Source organism: Corapipo altera, unplaced genomic scaffold, assembly GCF_003945725.1.
Source record: "Corapipo altera isolate COAL_440 unplaced genomic scaffold, ASM394572v1 64, whole genome shotgun sequence".
In the NCBI taxonomy this organism is placed as follows: domain Eukaryota; kingdom Metazoa; phylum Chordata; class Aves; order Passeriformes; family Pipridae; genus Corapipo; species Corapipo altera.
Window position 1 is genome coordinate 546,651 of NW_020884893.1, and position 17,878 is coordinate 564,528.

Below are 17,878 nucleotides of genomic sequence, written 5' to 3' on the forward strand. Positions count from 1 at the left end.
GCATCGAGTGCCAAGAGTGCCAACAGCATGGATAAAAAAGCCAGGTGTTTATTCCAGAAACCCCAGCTGGGAATTCTCTCACAGCCAGGTGATGGATCCCTGAAGGACAGACAGCAAGGTCACAGAGCCTGAGCTGTGTTTGGATTTCATTGCCCAGATCATTACACCTCTTGCAGGGAGGAGCGAGGTGTGGCCAGCACATGGGTCTCACCCAAACTCTGCCAGGACAAGGCACCAGAGCTCTTTGGTTGGCTCTGGCTCCTGTGCAGAGCTCCTGTGAGCCAGCCCTGCTGAGCAGGCAACTGCATGGGAGATGTCACTGAAACCTGGGCTGGGGGTTCCCTCTGCTCTGCCTTCCCACTCCAAACCATCCCCTTCCCAAGGACCAACACTCACTGCCATTGATGACCGTTTGCAGAGGTCAACTGTGCTGTTTTCATGGTCATTTCTACATCACTAAATTGGCAATTGTCAAATATCAAAGTAATTTTCACAGAGAACAATGTCTTTCGGGGTTTGCCAGATTATTGCCCCAAGCAGGTTGAAACAGCACTACCAGGGAGAAGCTTAATGTCACAAAGGAAGTCTGGGGACAGAGGCAGCCATCAGAGTTGTCACCCAGATGCCTTAATGTTGTCATATATAAAACACCCTTTGTGTAGCAGAGATAATCATACAACCCTAGAATGGTTTGGGTTGGAATGGACATTAAAGCCCATTTCATTCCACCTCCTGCCATGGGCAGGGACACCTCCCACTAGCCCAGGTTGCTCCAAGCCCCGTCCAACCTGTTCTTGGACACTTCCAGGGATGGGGCAGCCACAGCTTCTCTGGGCAACCTGTGCCAGTGCTTCTGGAAGTGATCTTAGGTTGAAAGCAAAAATAAAAAGGCAAAAAGGAGGTGAATGCTGGAGAAGTGACTACTCCAGATGTGCTCTGGTGCATCTCTGTGTAGTTCACACCACACTCAAGAACAGTGTCAGCCTCTGCCACTCAGGCTCCTGTGCCTGAGCTCAGACTGTCCCAGAGCTCAGACTGTCCCAGAATGGCTGTTGGTGGTGTCCCCCTTCCTCCACTGTCCCTCCTCAAAACCTCAGGACAAAATTCCCTTTTCCCAAATAGCAAAGAAATCTCCCCAGTAGCTCCAAACCCACTTCCCCCCAGACCCACACCCCTTTGGCAGCAGTTACCATTGTGGAGCCACACAGTCCTTGTCTCCTGCTTTGGGAAACAACCTCACCTGTGTCCTGACCTTTACCCAACAGCAGGAGATTCTTTTTCACTGACAAGTTTCAGTGAATTTGTTTTATATGGTCATAAACTAGGGAATAAAATGTCTCTGCCACTTCTTGGTATTTCCAGAGAGCCACAGCAGGGTTTTCTCACTGCTTCTCATTCACCATGTGCATGTGGAAGGTGAGGGATTCTCCCAGACACAGAAGTATTTTGAACTTTGGAGTCCAAATCCCGGTTGAGCTGGAGCTACTAACCAAACTTCTCACCCCTTTCCCACCCTGTGTAAAGCTGAAGAACCCTTCTAGTCCCTTTTCTTTTTTTTCTTTGCAAGCCCACCAAGAAAAATAAACAATGGAGAAGTCAGCCCCTGTGCAGACACCCCTGACTCTCTAGCAGACAGACCCATACCTCTCTCCTGCTCCTTGGCCGTGGGGATTTATGTCACAGGAAAATGTTGCCTGTTTGCCTGTCTGTGTTCTACAGACACCACTCCTCTGAACACCTCCAAATCTGCCTGGTAAAAAAAATATCAAAGCCACAATCCTCATGGGATATCCTTTATCCCAGCTTGGATAAAGAACAGCAAACCTCATTCACACAAGTGTAGCAGTTTTGGACCTGAACAATGTCATGTAACATGGGTGCCAAAAATCCCCACAGTGAAAACCAAGGTACAGGGATGGTAACTAGGTTTTAGTTTTGTTTTCTCACTTGTCAAAATCGCACAGCAAACCAAACTTGCATAAAATATTCAAACTCTACACAGAGCCACAATTCTTTGTGAACACAGTGCAAAGGTTTGTGCACAGCCCTCGTTGGAAGAAACCTGTTTGGAAGAGGAGACTCTGGTTGTTGCCTTCCTACAGCTGTTGTAACTATGTCAGTTAATTAATTTAGTTAGTGACAGAAAAATCACAAAGAGGTTTAAAGAGAACCAGCTGAAGCTGGGAAAGCTGTGTGGTGAAGTGATGCCACAGCAGCTCTCCCCTCCTCATCTCTTGCTGTTGTTTCTGCTCCCTGAGTGCAGCCTCAGTGGGACCTGCTCTGTTCCTTCTCCCTGCCTGGGAGAGCAGGGCTGTGCAGCACTGGGACACCTCACCAGTCCCACCTGGGAGTCCAGCTCTTGCATTTATAAATTGCTGCGTGGCTTAAAAACACATCACCTATAAAAAGGTCAGAAACCAGGCAGCTTATGACTTTTCTATGCCTTCTACCCAGCAGTATTTTTCTCTTTTATTATGTTAGTCAGGTGCTAAACAAATAAAATCAATTCTGAACTTATAAAAAGCAATTGGAAATGTCTAGTCCTTTACAGTGAAATCTCAACTGAAGCAGCCCACAGCACTTGGAGAAAAATCAATCATCATTTCCATCCTGCTACGTGTGCTACTAAAATTAAGAATTGATGTTCGGCTGCAAAGGAAAATTATTTCAAGAGAACCACCTTAGCAACAGTTTTCAGTGGTCATAAACCTCCCGTTTAAACAAACATCTACATCCCACCGTGAATTATGAATATTTATGAGAAATCCTGATTTACATACAGTTTCCATCTTAATGGGCATCAAAGTTGCAAGCAGGGCAACAGCACCACTTACTGTAATAGCAGGTACTAAAGATGTCCTGAGCCTAAAGATGCCATAAACCAAAATGTTAAACGCCCCTATAATTACAGCCTCTCCCACATCCAACCCAAACTTCCTATTATTTTGCCAGTGGCCTTTTCATGAAGACAGAGAGCCTGACAAGCTGGAGTGAGGCATCTGAAGAAGCACTTAACTCTGCTGTGGCCTAAATATTCTAGCAACTGTGTGCTCTGTCCATTTGGAAGCACCACTCCCCTGCATCTCCTTTGATTTATTGCAGCAAAGCCTGTGTAACTTGTATGATATTCTGTGCACACTACATTAATATCCTCTGGTATAAGCCACACTGAAAACCACCCTTTCCCCCAGACAATTTCCATCCCACCAGCTCTATTTATTAACAGGCACACAGGTGATTTCCACACCACGATGTGGAAGCTGCTGTCTCTCCAACACTCAGGGGCTGTGCAGCATCTGTCTGACACCCTGACCATGGTGTTCTCCCCTCTGGCAATGGGAGCTGCTCCCACTCAGCTCTCCAGAGCTTTCTCAGCCCCTCTGTGGTGGGGTTTGTGGTGGCCACAACAATCACTTTGTTCCAGCACGGCTTGTGATCCACCTGTGTCAGGAGTTGCCTGGGAGGACACAGCACCATGTGCCCTCCAAACCCATCCCAGGATGAATAAAGTGCTCTCAGAAAGGGTGAGGAGGGTGATGAGCACTGCACCAAAAGCAGCTTTTCCAAGTTTTACCCAACCAGCTTAGTTTGACCCAGCTGACTCTCCCAGCCACTGCTCTTTTCCACATCAATCCCTGGATTCAGTCCCACTTACACCACCCCGTGCTCACTCCTTGTTTTGGTCTTTTAATTAGTGCAATTAGCCCCCCTGGAGTCCTTCTCCTCCCTGGCCTCGATGGCAGAGCAATCCCACCTTCCCAGCTCTCCCTCTGATGCCAGGAGGGACACAGCTCTGCCTTGTCCTGCCTTTCTTGCAACTCACACCCTGCATGTGTTTCAAAAAGGCTTCAGTCAATTTTAGAATTGAAAAACTGACTTGGATAGGGAAATTAGTGCTCCAGTAGAAGGCAAAAGGCAGTGCTCTAGAACACTGTCAAATTTAAGTCTGGAAAATGAACTTCAACAAAAAGCATTCCAGTAATGGGCTGTGGCAGCTTTTAGTGAAATCAGCTCCAGCAGTTTGATTTTCCCAGGAACACAGCGAGACATACTCCAGCAGCCTTGAGGCATGGAATAAGCAAGCAGACAGTTTTATGATAAATGGTCCCAGAAACCCAAATTACAGCTGCAGCAAATGAACGATATGTTTAAATTACTTGGTGGCTCTTCGTTTGGGCCACTGGTATCCGGGTGTGCACTGACACCTAGTGGGATGGCCCCGGGCTGGGAGCCGAGGGGAAACTGGGTTTATTTTGTTACAGAACACCAACAGCCAGCCCTCCCTGATGCTAAACATCCTTTCCCGTGGGGGTGGTGGTTGGAATTAGATATCTTTGGGGTCTTTCCTGATCCAAACCATTCCATGAGTCTATAAATGCCCATAAGGAGACAAAGTGTTGGGTTATTTGTGCCCCTTCCTCTCCTGCAAGCAAAGTGGGTTAGTTTTGATTTCTAAATGCTGCACCTTTGCCACGCAAAGGGCTGGTTTATCACTTTCCCTCTTGTTCCTGCTCTTCCTGCCCGGGTCACCCCCCTCCTCACCCATGGGCACGGATGGGGAGAACAGGAAGATTTACTGTGGATCAATGCAAGTCTAAAGGTGCAGGTGTAGGGAGAGCTCTGCCAGTCCTGATGTTAAAATTCAACCTGGTTGAACAGCAGGGTGCCAAAATCAGTGTGATCACACTGGGAATACATGCTTGGGAATCTTCCCTGGTGTGAGCCACAGCGCTGATGGCAGAATCACTGAGTGCTTTAGGTTGGGAGGGACCTTAGAGCCCATCTTATTCCACCCCCTGCCATGGGCAGGGACACCCCCCACTAGCCCAGGTTGCTCCGAGCCCCGTCCAACTCGGCCTCGAACACTTCCAGGGATGGGGCAGCCACAGCTTCTCTGGGCAACCTGTGCCAGTGCTTCCAGAAGTGACGTTAGGTTGAAAGCAAAAATAAAAAGGCAAAAAGGAGAACAGGGCAATCCCTTCCCGAGCAGCTGGGCCCTCCGCTGGCAACACCTCATTACTGTGCGAACCTCACAGCACTCGTTATCTTTATTTATTCCAGCGCTGCCCGCTTCCCACCCGCCCGGGGAGGCTCATCCCTACTGCAGGCGCGCTACTGCCTCCGGGGAGGCACCGCCGGAACCTCCCCGTTCTCTGCGGGCCATCCCGGCGATAATTCCCGCAGCCGGAGCCGCACAGCCCCAACACCACCACACCGATCCCCCCACTCCGCCCCCGCTCCATCCCCGCTCCTCCCGCACCGCCCCGGATGCAGCCGCGCCGAGCGCTTCCGCCAGCGCCTGCGCCGAGCGCTCGGGGCTCCCATTGGCTGGCGGGCGCTGCGGGGGCGGGGCCAGAGGAGCCGTAGCTCGCACCCATTGGCTGTCGGTACAGGCGGGGCGGGGCCAGAGCAGACGGAGCGTGCTCCCATTGGCTGGCGGGCAGGGCGGGGCCAGGGGCGGGGCGGGTGCGGGATGGGGGAGCGGGGAGCGCTCCGGGTGAGATCCAGGTGAGATCCAGAGGCGGATCCAGAGGCGGATCCAGAGGAGGATCCAGAGGAGATCCAGAGGAGGATCCAGAGGAGGATCCAGAGGAGGATCCAGAGGAGATCCAGAGGAGGGGCTCCCCCGGCGATGCGGGGGCCCGGCGCGGCCGTGCTGCGCTGCCTCGGCTCCCTGCTGTGCCTCTGGGCGCTGCGGCTCCCGGCGGGCCCCGGCGCGGCCGCCCGCGGGCTGGACGTCGCTTCGTACCGGTGAGTGCGGGGCGGGCGGGGCGGGGTCCGGGCCGGGCCGGGGCTGAGCGCGATGTGCCTGTGCTGCAGGGAGAGGGTGCGGGCCATGTTCTACCACGCCTACGAGCACTACCTGGAGAGCGCCTTCCCCTACGACGAGCTGCGGCCGCTGACCTGCGACGGGCAGGACACCTGGGGCAGGTGAGAGGTGTCCCCGCGATGGGGATGGGGATGAGCGTCCTTCCCCCACCCCCCCCGCCGGGTCTCACCTGGCTTCTCTCCTCCTCCACAGCTTCTCCCTCACGCTCATCGACGCCCTGGACACGCTGCTAGTGAGTACGAGCCGGCCCTGTATGGTTTTGTGGATGCAGCACTAAGTGTAAAAAAGAATAAGCAGAGAAGAGGTAGGGTTAGAGAAATAACCACAGTGCTCGTAACTGTGCTGGAGTCTCGTGTTTGGCGTTGTTCCTGAACACCTGCAGCACCCACACTGTGCCCTCAAGGCCATTGAGAGCTGCCTGCACACCTGGTTTTTACGTGGCAGTGACAGAAAGTCAGCTATTCATTGACCCTGGAGCTTTGCATTTCACTTGGCATCACCCCTGGGGAGCAGGTGGCCAGAGCTCCCCGTCCCTCACACCTCCTAACTCTGGAATAAAGGTCTAAAATGTGTCAAGAAAGCATTTTAAACACAATGAAACCCCTTTTTAGTACTATCTGTAATTAATGATTTCACAAAATAGCAAAACAGAACTAGAATCAGCCCCAGGCACTGAACTGCCACTTGTTTTCCCATGAGCTCTAAGCTTTGTTCCCTGTTCTCCTGCTCCCCTGCAGATCTTGGGGAATGTTTCTGAGTTCCAGAGAGTTGTCAATGTGCTGCAGGAAGGGCTGGACTTCGACATTGATGTCAATGCATCTGTCTTTGAAACCAACATTCGAGGTGAGGTGGGTTTTCCTGGGGGGTTTGTGGTGGGATTCCTTCCTGTTCGAGCCTCTGAGCTGCACACGAGGGTCATGTGAGGGGGTGGTCACAGGGAATTTTTGGTGCAGAGTAAAACAGGCAGAAAAATCCCAAAGACATTCACTTCCTTTTTGTTTTTGCACATTCCTCCCAGCTTCCTGCCCTGACAGAAACAGAAGTAGACGTGGCAGTTTCAGTATTCTGGTGTGAGGTTTTGAGCCTTGGAATAAACATCTATTCCACTGAAACAGGACAGATTATACCCTGTCTTCCTTCACACACTCTTTTGGAATAGAGATTATTAATTTCTAGTTTTAGCCTTTTCTCCTTGAAAATCACAAAGGCCTTTGGAGTCTTGTACCTGACTGAACTCCTGACTGCTTCAGTGCCATCCAACTAAAAACAGTCAGGGTACAAAACTGTTAGTTATGCTTTTGTTGTCTCTCCTGTCAGATATTGCTGAGCCAACTTTACAGCAGTGTAATTTCTCTGTGTTTGTGGTTGTTATTGTTACCATAGACAAACCTGTGAAATAACTAATATTAACTAATATAGCTATATTAGCTATATAAAACTAATAGCTAAATATAGCTGCCTCTGTCAGTCACACAGGAAGTTGTGTCTCTGGCCTGGGCAGTTTTCTCCAAGGAGTTTAAGAACTTTACACAAACATAGTATTCAACTTTCTGGAAGAAATGATTCGGAATTCCTCTCATAGAGGTTCATGTTCATTACACTGTTGTATAATGTCATATATACCCTGATAGTCCTCAGGGCAGTGCAGCTGTAGCAGGGCAACTAGGATCTGATGCTTCTAAAGAAATATATCATAGAATCTGAGAGTGTTTTGGGTTAGAAGGGACCCTAAAGACCATCTTGTTTCCAAGGGCAGGGACACTTTCCACTAGCCCAGGTTGTTCCAACCTGGCCTTGGACACTTCCAGGGATGGGGCAGCCACAGCTCTCTGGGCAACCTGTGCCAGGGCCTCACTGCCCTCACAGGGAAGAAAGAATTCCTTCCCAATATCCCATCTAACCCTGCCCTCTGTCACTTTGAAGCCATCAATCACCCCTTGTGCTGTCACTGCACACACAAACTTGCAGGAACAATCAAATCACTCTTCCGTGGCGTTTGAACGAGGCCGGGAAGGATGAGCCACCTCACTTCTCTTCCCTGTAAAACCGTGCCTCTGATAAAGAGGAATATAACTGGTGTTGGATTTCATTCCTTCCACACTGTTCAATGGGTTCTCCTGTGCCCTTGCAGTGGTGGGGGGGCTCCTCTCTGCCCACCTGCTCTCCAGGAAGGCTGGTGTGGAGGTCGAGGCGGGCTGGCCATGCTCGGGGCCTCTCCTGAGGATGGCAGAGGAAGCAGCTCGTAAACTGCTGCCAGGTGAGCCCTTGTCTGCTTTGTGTCACTGTGCTGTGGGTCAGAAGGTGGCTGCTGGCTTTGGTGAACATGTACAACTTGATGTGTCAGCTCATAAACCAGCCCTGTGTTCCCTGAGCTCAAGGCAAGTTTAGTTTGCAGGGAAAATGTGGTTGTATATGTGCATATCAAGTGTTGTGTGGGCTTAACACATCAGTTTGTGGCTTGCTGAGGGGAAATGTACTTGATATAAATAATAAATAAAGGCTGTGAAACAGCAGCTTGTAAAGACAAGGAGATGCAGCCTTATCTCCTCTCTGTGGGCTGCAGCTGGGATGTGTTCCCTGATGCCATGGCACTGTCCACCCAGGGCTGCCATGGAGGGATCACAACCTCAGTGTTGGCACTTGGCTGGAAAAAAAGTAGGGATGCTGCTCTGGCAAGGTGGAAGAGATCCACAGTACCTTCCCAGGACTGTGTGTACCTTGGGACTGCCCCTCCCAGGGTCACACTGCTGCTCATTGTGTTCTTTAAAGTCACTGCAGTCGCTCCAGTCCCACTCCTTGCCTGTGTGCAGTGGGCTGTGAAGCACATGTTGGCTTGAGAGTCTGTTAAACATGACATTGAAACTCATGTGACCCAAAAATCCTGTATTTCAGCTTTCCAGACCCCAACTGGGATGCCCTATGGCACAGTGAACCTCCTGCATGGAGTCAACCCTGGGGAGACTCCAGTTACCTGTACTGCTGGAATTGGTACATTTATAGTGGAATTTGCCACTTTAAGCCACCTCACTGGTGACCCAGTGTTTGAGGATGTGGCCAGGAAGGCTTTGAAGGCCCTGTGGAAAAACCGCTCAGATATCGGGCTGGTGAGTGAGGAATGGGCTTGGAATGTGCTGCTTTCTGTGTGGTTTTGTGGATGCAATGCTGAGTGTGAAAAAGCATAAACAGAGAGGAGATAAGAGTTGGATAAATAACCACAGTGCCCATAACTGGGCTGAAGTCTCATGTTTGACGTTGTTCCTGAACACCTGCAGCATCCACATCTCTGCTTTGCTAGTGCAGCCCAACATTATCCCATTGTTCTCTGCCCTAACAGATGTGGCTGGGAGACAAATCCCTCCTGCTGGGCAGTGCAGCTTTTGTGACAGCAGCTGTAGCAGATTAAATAAAAGGTCTGTCTGATGCCTGGTGGGACAATGGTCTAGGGAAGAGAATAAGAGCATGGCAAGTGCACCAAGATATTCCCAGCCTATTTAGCTTTGGTGTTTTAGGAATATCCAGAGCTGGAAGTGTTACCTCGGTGTTCACTGTCTTCTGGTCTGTTCTATTGCTGCTTTTTTAGCCTGTGTGGAAAACTTGATGCTGCAGATGTGAGGTGAAACAGATTTATTCATACCCTGTGTTTATGGAGACAGTTTTATTCATAGCCTGGATGAAGAGTTTTGTTTGTCCTTTTGTTTGCTTTGGGATTTGTTTCTTTTTGGTTTATACCCCTAATCCTCATTCAAGAAAGAAGCTGAATAGCTTTTTTTTTTCATGTTTGTTAAGCAAGGCATGACTGTGTATTTTATTCATCAGCTGTGTTTGTTCACAGGCTGAAGAGTCCCAGGTCTGAAGGGTCTGTTTAAACAGTAGCATGGCAGCTCTTGTGCCTTTGATATTCTTGGCCTCCATCTCTGTATTTGCACCTCTTCATCCTTCTTTACTCTTTTGTAAGATCAGAATTGGGACCAGACACACCCATGTTGAATGAAGAAAATGCTAGTTGGACTGGGAACCAGTGGTCTGGAAAAAGGTCAAGGGTTTCTTGTGTGGGGGTGTTGTGGGGATTTGTTATTTCTAAATTAGTAGAAATGCTTTATTTTCGCTTCAACTTCCTCCTTCACCTCTTGCAGGTGGGGAACCACATTGATGTGATCACTGCCAAGTGGGTGGCCCAGGATGCTGGCATTGGGGCAGGAGTGGACTCCTACTTTGAGTACCTGGTGAAAGGAGCCATTCTCCTGCAGGACAAGGAGCTGATGTCCATGTTTCTGGGTGAGTGTTTGGTTTTCTGTGTGCAGGGGCCCAGCAGTGCTTGGCTGCACCTGTAAAAACCAGCAGGCACTGTGGAAGGAGAGGATGAAGGATCTCACAGGGTACAATCAACAATGTTCCTGAAGCCTTTGCTGTGATACTTCTGAGCAGTCTGTGATTACAGAATCACCAAAGTGATTCTCATTCTTAAAAAAAAAGATTGTTTTTTTGTTGGCTTACCTACCCATCTGTGTTTCTTTATAGAATATAACAAAGCTATCAAAAATTACACCAAGTTTGATGACTGGTACCTGTGGGTTCAGATGTACAAAGGAACAGTGTCCATGCCTGTGTTTCAGTCCCTGGAGGCCTATTGGCCAGGCTTACAGGTAAGAGCTGTCAGAACACATGGTGATTTTGTTTGTCTGTCATGGGTCAATCTTTAATATAAAAGTTAGAAATATAACCCTCATCTGTGCAGATGTAAAAGTCTGGTTGGACCTCTGGTGAAATCTGTGCCTGTGGAAGAGCAGATGTTGATTTTTATCTACAGTTTACAAAAAAGTCTCCCATTCAGCATCATTGGAGGGCAGTTTTGTTGTAGCACACTCCACTGACAGTGGTCTCATAATCCAGATGTAAATTTAAGGAAAAAGAAATTCCCACCTCTTTTCCATCACCTCAGAAGTGCTTTGTTTGTGTGAATGCTTTCCCACTGAGTGCTTTGCTTTCTGGTCAGTCCTTGTGTTTGGACTGAGACTTTGTTTCCCCACTCAGTGCTGTGATTGATTAAACATTTGACTGAAGAAACACAATCTTCCTTAAAAAAAGTCAAAGAGACTTCGTATTTCAGGTGTGGGAATGTGATCCAGCAGAAAAGCAGCATGTAACTCTCCAGTCTTACCTATTCCTAAGGCATCATATCCAAGTATTATTTCCACCATTCAGACCTGCTGAAATATCCATTTCTGTCACTGCTTTGCCTATAGGAGTGTTACTGCATCAATTCCTTTGCTGTTTGTTCTCCACTCACATGTTGCTTTGTTAATTGTTCTCTCCCAGAGCCTAATTGGGGATGTGGATAATGCCATGAGGACCTTCCTCAACTATTACACTGTCTGGAAGCAGTTTGGGGGGCTGCCTGAGTTCTACAACATTCCCCAGGGCTACACAGTGGACAAGAGAGAGGGATATCCTCTCAGGCCTGGTAAGCAGAAATGGAATTAAAAGGGCCATGGACTCCTGCTTTTGCTGTGGTGGTGAGATGGAATGTTAGCAATACCTGCCTTCCACAAATTCCTCCCCCAGTTTTGCTCTGACTCAGTTCCTGCATGGATTTCACCAGGAGTTTGCAGGGTCAAAACTGCACGTTTTGTTTCCCACCATTCACAAAGACAGGGCTGCCTTTAAAGGAAGGAAGACAATGTTACCATAAAAAGGAGGCCTGGTAATGAATTGGGTTCACAGTGTAGGAGTTGACATATTTAAGTGTTAGATTGTCTGACATGGGATGTTTCAGTCATGTTAAAGGGACTGTTTGTGTCCTTTAAATTTAGGAAGTGAAAGTGAGTTTGAATAGACCACTGTACTTGTGCTGAGTTCCTGAAATAAACTCATTCTGGTTGCACTAGTAAAGCTCAAGATCTAAGAGAGATTCTGTGTTGTCTGTGATACTGCAATGAAATGATCTTAATTTCTGATTTTTTACAACTCTGACCAAAAAAAAAAAAAAAGAAAATCAAATCTGATTATTAGGTACATAAAACTTTGTACATGAGAATAAATAATTTCCTTTTGGTCTGAGTGTTCAGGTGACATCCATACCGGACAAATCCACCAAAAATACTCATCAGCATTAACTTTCAAATGAATTATAGCATCCAGAAAGATCTTAGTAAGCAAACACAGCATGGTGCATATGTTGCCTATTTAGAGTGTTTGCATGGTGCTTGTTTTCATGATGTTTTGGATACCCCTGTTTCAAGAGACTTACAGTATTGTTTAAAATTGTATTTTGGGCATTGAATTTCTTATTTGTAATTCTTTCTAGAAGCAATTTTTTTTCTTCCTTTGACAACTGAGTTTTAATCTTCTTCTCTCTTGCTCCCCCTCCCACTCACTGAATGTGGGAGGGAGGATTAGTCACTCTTACCTGAGCTGATCCAGGGCTGGTTAGAGGGAATTTCTTGGTAGCACATCCTCAGGAAAAGCAAATCTGTGCTTGGAGCCAGAGGAAATTCAGTAACCAGGTTATTTATCTGATCATCCTAAAGGATTTTTAAATTAGCTAAGGAGTATGCCATCATCCCTGTGTGTGTGGTTTGATAATCTTTGGTGCTTGCAAACATCTGGGGTGTCTTTGCAGAGCTGATTGAGAGTGCCATGTATCTGTACCGTGCTACAAGAGATCCCACGCTCCTGGAACTGGGAAGAGATGCAGTGGAGTCAATAGAGAAAATCAGCAAGGTGGACTGTGGGTTTGCAACTGTGAGTGCTAAATCATCTGCTAAATCAGCTAAATGGCTGCTGAAAATCAGCTTTTAGAAGGTGTTCTCATTAATTGTGTTTTCCCATTGAGTTAAGTGGTCACTTTGGTGGAAACATGACTTCTTTTTCAAAAAAGCCCCTTATATTTCTCTGGGAAGCTGATCTGGGCGTGTTTCTGGTAGTAACTTCCCTCACAGTGTGAACAGTGGGCCAAATTCTGTCGTGGGCTGTTGCACCAGAGCCCAAAACACTGGAAAGCATCAGGAGCTTCTCCTGCATCCAAACCAGGTGTAGCACCTGAGCAGGAAGGTTCAGGGGTAGGAACCTGCCTGCCACGTTCATGTGGGATTCTGCTTTCCCACTATGCCTTGAAAATCTGATCAAACACACAGGGAGTGATTTCTCTAACATGATTTAATGAGGATTTCAAACATACTGTCAACTACCACCACATACTTTTACAATCTTAACATATATTGGGAATTAGGTCTTGTGATTTGGAAAGTAGGTAAAAGCCTTATGATTTTTTTTTTCTTTAGTAGAGGAAGAGATGGGAAGCTCTTCTCCTTGCCCAAACTGAGTTGAGAGAGGGCAAGTTTAGATGTTAGGAAGAAATTCTTCCCTGTGAGGGTGGGGAGGCCCTGGCACAGGTTGCCCAGAGAAGCTGTGGCTGCCCCATCCCTGGAAGTGTCCAAGGCCAGGTTGGACGGGGCTTGGAGCAACCTGGGCTGGTGGAAGGTGTCCCTGCCCATGGCAGGGGGTGGAATGAGATGGTCTTTAATGTCCCTTACAACCCAAAGTATTCTGTGATAAGAAATTGATGTCATACTGGGCTTTTAACTGAAATGAATTGAAAACTGGTTTTACTTCCCCCCTGAGTTCATAACGTAACTGAATTTGATATAACTGTAACCCACTCTATTTCTTCCCTTGTAGATCAAAGACTTGAGGGATCACAGGCTGGATAATCGCATGGAATCCTTCTTTTTGGCTGAAACAATCAAATACTTGTACCTGCTGTTTGACCCAGACAACTTCATCCACAATGATGGGTCAGACTTCGACGTGGTGGTTACACCATATGGGGAGTGTGTCTTGAATGCTGGAGGCTACATCTTCAACACAGAGGCTCATCCCATCGATCCTGCTGCCCTGCACTGCTGCAGGAGGCACAAGGAAGAGCAGTGGGAGGTAGAAGACTTGATGCGGGAATTCTACTCACTGAAGAAAACCAAGAAATTCACTTTAAAAAGACCCTCTGAGCCTGGTGAAGGGGAGAGTGCAAAAGACCCTGAAGATGCAGAGAAAGCTGGAGAGAAGAGAAGATCTAAGAAGAGCTCACATTCCCTCCTGAGTTGCCCCAGTCAATCTTTTAACTCCAAGCTTGCAGTACTGGGACAGGTCTTCCTAGATAACACCTGAGCCCTTTTGCATCTTCAGTGTAAATTATTGAACTTCTTTCAGACTCTGGGAATATATTTTTATAGTTTCATAATGGAAAGTGTTGTACCTCACAATGTGAATTGTATTATGAAGTGAAACAGCTTCCCATTAAATTCTGCTACTGCTCCTTCATAAACCAGGGCTCAGATACCACCTGTTAATGCTGCCCAGGGGCTGATCTCAGAGCAGTTTGTTGCCTGAATAGCAAAGAGGTTTTCAGAAATGGAAAGAAAGGTCTGCAGGTTAAAGGTGCCTTGTTTAGTGCATTTTGGGAGATTAGTTTGAAGTTTTACAGGCTTACACAGAGTCCCCAGCTTACTTTGGTCTCTAAAAATGAGCCTGAGTGGCTCCCTGTCTCAAGGGGAAAGCAGGGATTACTGGCTGTAGCTTCCCTTCTGAGCCTGCAACTCCCTGTGTGCTCCATCTTCAGTCTCTTTGTAAACATCTGATTCACCTGAAAGATCACTGGCCAGTCTAGAAATCCTGTTGATTTTGAGGTGGAGGCTCAGATTTGAAGCTCTGGCAGGTCTGTTGAGCCTAAAGGGTGGCATGGGGGAAGCAGAGCACTTGGAACTGGGAAAAGTGCTCTTTTTAGGATCAGTTTGGTCAGTACCACCTGCCTGAAAAAAAAGGTGAGTGAGTGTCCAGGTAATGTCTGGACAGGAAACTGAGGTGGAGGATGGACTAGCAAAGGTTTGATTGACACTGCAGTGGAGCTTGCTTTCTTTTTACAGAACCTAACATGGTTTTCTGATGAAGTTTCCTCATTTCCTTCCTCGTTTCAACTTCCCTTTGGGCTTCACCTCACTGCACGTCAGCCCCCAGTCAGTGGGGCCCAGCTGAGCTGTACACGAGGCTGTTCTTGGTGTTCAGCTGACTTGGCAAATCCAAACCTTTCAGTGTGTTATTAGTGTCTTTGCAGCAGGTGCATGCAATGGTCAGAAAGGGAGAAATCAGGAGTGTTACCAAAAGATTTTTTTTCTGAAGGAAAAACAAAAAGAGGGGGGCAGAAAAGTGATAGACTTTCTTCAAACCTGCTGGAATGTGAGGAGTCTGGAGGAAGCACAGAGTCTAGAGTCACTGGAGTGGGTTAGAGATACAGGATAAATAAATCCCTGTGGCCAGCGAGATACTTAAATACAGCTGGGCCAATGCCCAGTCTGTGCCCATGCTGGGTTGCTTTGAGAAACCACTTTTTGTTTTGATGAGTACTAGTACTGTAAAATTACATAAAATCTGCGTTTTACCCTTCAGGTGGAAATCCTGTTGCAGTTGTGAGTAAACTCATTGTGAGAGACACTTAAAATGTTGGACAGGCATTTTGGTAGGATTGTTAACCTGTAAAGGTTCTGCTTCTGTCCTTCTTTCCCATAGCAGGTGGGACAGCTGCTGTTCAGGAATTCTGCATGGATACAGCGATTGCAGGGGAGATACTGAGAGAGGAGCACCCTAAAACTGAGGCATTGTTGGGCAAAGATGGAGCTCTTGTTAGTGGCTCTGTGTTGTAACCCTGGGTTATCTTTTTTCCAGCTGTTCACATCTCACACACTATTCATTGTCTAATCTGTTGAAAACAAAACACAGGCCTTCTCCTATGGCTTTGCTAAGTGCTGGGTCCTCATTTTCTCTCGGAGTTGCCCCATCCATGAAGCAGAAGAAAAGGAAGGACTTAAGAGGCCAGGCTGCAGATCTCCAGCTCAGTAAATCTCTGCTAACCAGGGCATTTTGGTACCCTCACCCTTGAGACTCCAGTAGCAGAACTAAGGGGCAGGAGCCTTAAGAGAGAGAACATTTTTCCTCAGCACAGTTGGAGCTGAGAGAACTCATCTGCCCACAGCGACTTGTGAGGATGGATCTTGATTAGTGCTATGGGATGGGTGAGTCAGAATAACACAGGACAGCCTTAATTTTGGTTTGTTCCATCTCACCAACACTTTCTTTTAACTGGAAGAACTGATAGGAGCTCTTAGGATCCTTAGTAAGCCTTTTATAAATGGAAAACTGGCTTGGCCTTGCTGCTGGAGGGCAGAGCATGCTGGAGTCCCAGGGGCACGTGTACAAGTTTCACAGGCAGTGTGAGGAAGGGCAGATGTCTGGGAATCTAAGGAATGATGGGATGAAATGGCTGCTGTCCCACTGGAGAACAGATTCAATTCCCTTTATGTACACCATGCTGTCAGTGAGAACTTCATGGGCTCAAAATCACTATCCCAAGCTGGGAACATAAAATAAAGCTAAAACTTGTGGTCTCCTGCTGCCTCCTCCCAGGGGAGGGAGAGGGAAGAGATGGCAGGTCTGTTTTGGCATTTTCCAGCTGGAAGGAGAGCTCCAGTTGAGCAGTGTGGTGAGTGCTTGGTCCTGTGAACGGAATTGTCAGGAATCCAAAATAGGATGTGTGTGGCAATTTTGGGTGGCTTCCAAATGAGGCAGGTCAGCACTCCAAAGGTTCCGCCTACGGAGTAAACTTGTGGCACCTGTCAAAAGGCTGGAAGGGAACTGGATTTTGGTTGAGTGGTGATAGTGCAGAACCCAAATTTAGCATTTGCTGTTGATGATATCACTGTAATTGTGTTGAGTTTTTTCTCCACTCCAAGCAGCCTGCAAAGCCCAAAACTGAAGGCCAGATTTTCTGAGGTGTTTCAGAAGTAGTTGTTTGGATTTGGAGAGGCAGTGGATTGATGGAAGGTCAGACAAACAGCTTGTGAAAGACTGTTTCAAAGGAGAAGGAGGAGGAAAAAGAGTCAGAGTTGCACATGAATTGCTGTCCAATGGCAAAAAAACCCCTCAAAACATACCAAAAAGCGAGGGAGAGGGTGCAGGGGGAGCACTAGGAAAGGGGACAAGTGGCAAGTGAGGGAGAATCCACAAAGTCCAGCTCCTGACCCTGCAAAGACACCCTAAAAATCCCATCCTGTCCCTCAGAGCATTGTCCAAACCCTCCTGGAGCTCTGGCAGCCTTGGGGCTGTGCCCACTGCCCTGGGGAGCCTGGGCAGTGCCAACCACCCTCTGGGGGAAGAACCTTTCCCTGAGATCCAACCTGACCCTGCCCTGACACAGCTCCTTGACTCCCTTGGAGCTGCTGCCTGGGAGTTAGTCCAGAACTAGCTCCCAAGAGTCCATCTTCCCAAGGTGCTCCCTCTCCTTTGACTTGTGGGGTGGAAATAAAGGTATTTTAGTGGGAATTAGGGTATTTTAGTGGGAATAAAGGCATTTTAGTAGGAATAAAGATATTTTATTGGGGAAAAGGCATTTTAGTGGGAAAAAAAGGCATTTTAGTGAGAATAAAGATAGTTTAGTGGGAATAAAGTTATCTCAGTGCAAATAAAGACATTTTAGTGGGAATAAAGGTCTCTTTCTGGGAATACAGTTATCTTCGTGGGAATAAAGGCATTTTAGTGGGAATAAAAATATTTTAGTGTCAATAAAGGTATCTTAGTGCAAATAAAGGCATTTTAGTGGGAATAAAGATATTTTAGGGGGAACAAAGGTATCTTAGTGTGGATAAAGATATTTCAGTGGCAATAAAGGTATTTTAGTGGGAATAAAGTTATCTTAGTGGGGAAAAAAGGTATTTTAGTGGGAATGAAGTTATCTTAAGGGAAAAAAGGTATCTTAGTGGAAGTAAAGGCGTTTTAGTGGGAATAAAGGCATTTTAGTGGGAATAAATGCATTTTCGAGGGAATAAAGGTATTTTAGCAGGAACAAAGGTATTTTAGCACGAATAAAGATATTTTAGCAGGAATAAAGTTATCTTGGGGGGGGAAGGTATTTTAGTTGGAATAAAGTTATCTTAGGGGGAAAAAAGGTATTTTAGTGGGAATAAAGTTATCCTAGGGGGAAAAAAGGTATTTTAGTGGGAAGTT

General features: G+C 47.2%; 1 protein-coding gene across 1 annotated transcript; it reads left to right on the forward strand.

Moving 5' to 3' along the window:
- The first annotated feature begins 5,610 nt into the window (after positions 1-5,610).
- LOC113948636 (ER degradation-enhancing alpha-mannosidase-like protein 2) lies at positions 5,611-14,150 on the forward strand. Its single transcript, XM_027646379.1, has 11 exons — positions 5,611-5,751; positions 5,821-5,931; positions 6,023-6,062; positions 6,568-6,673; positions 7,962-8,087; positions 8,723-8,934; positions 9,964-10,105; positions 10,349-10,473; positions 11,147-11,291; positions 12,450-12,571; positions 13,508-14,150. The coding sequence occupies exons 1-11, from the start codon at positions 5,633-5,635 to the stop codon at positions 13,991-13,993; spliced, it is 1,734 nt and encodes a 577-aa protein (XP_027502180.1). The 5' UTR covers positions 5,611-5,632; the 3' UTR covers positions 13,994-14,150.
- The last annotated feature ends 3,728 nt before the right edge of the window (positions 14,151-17,878 follow it).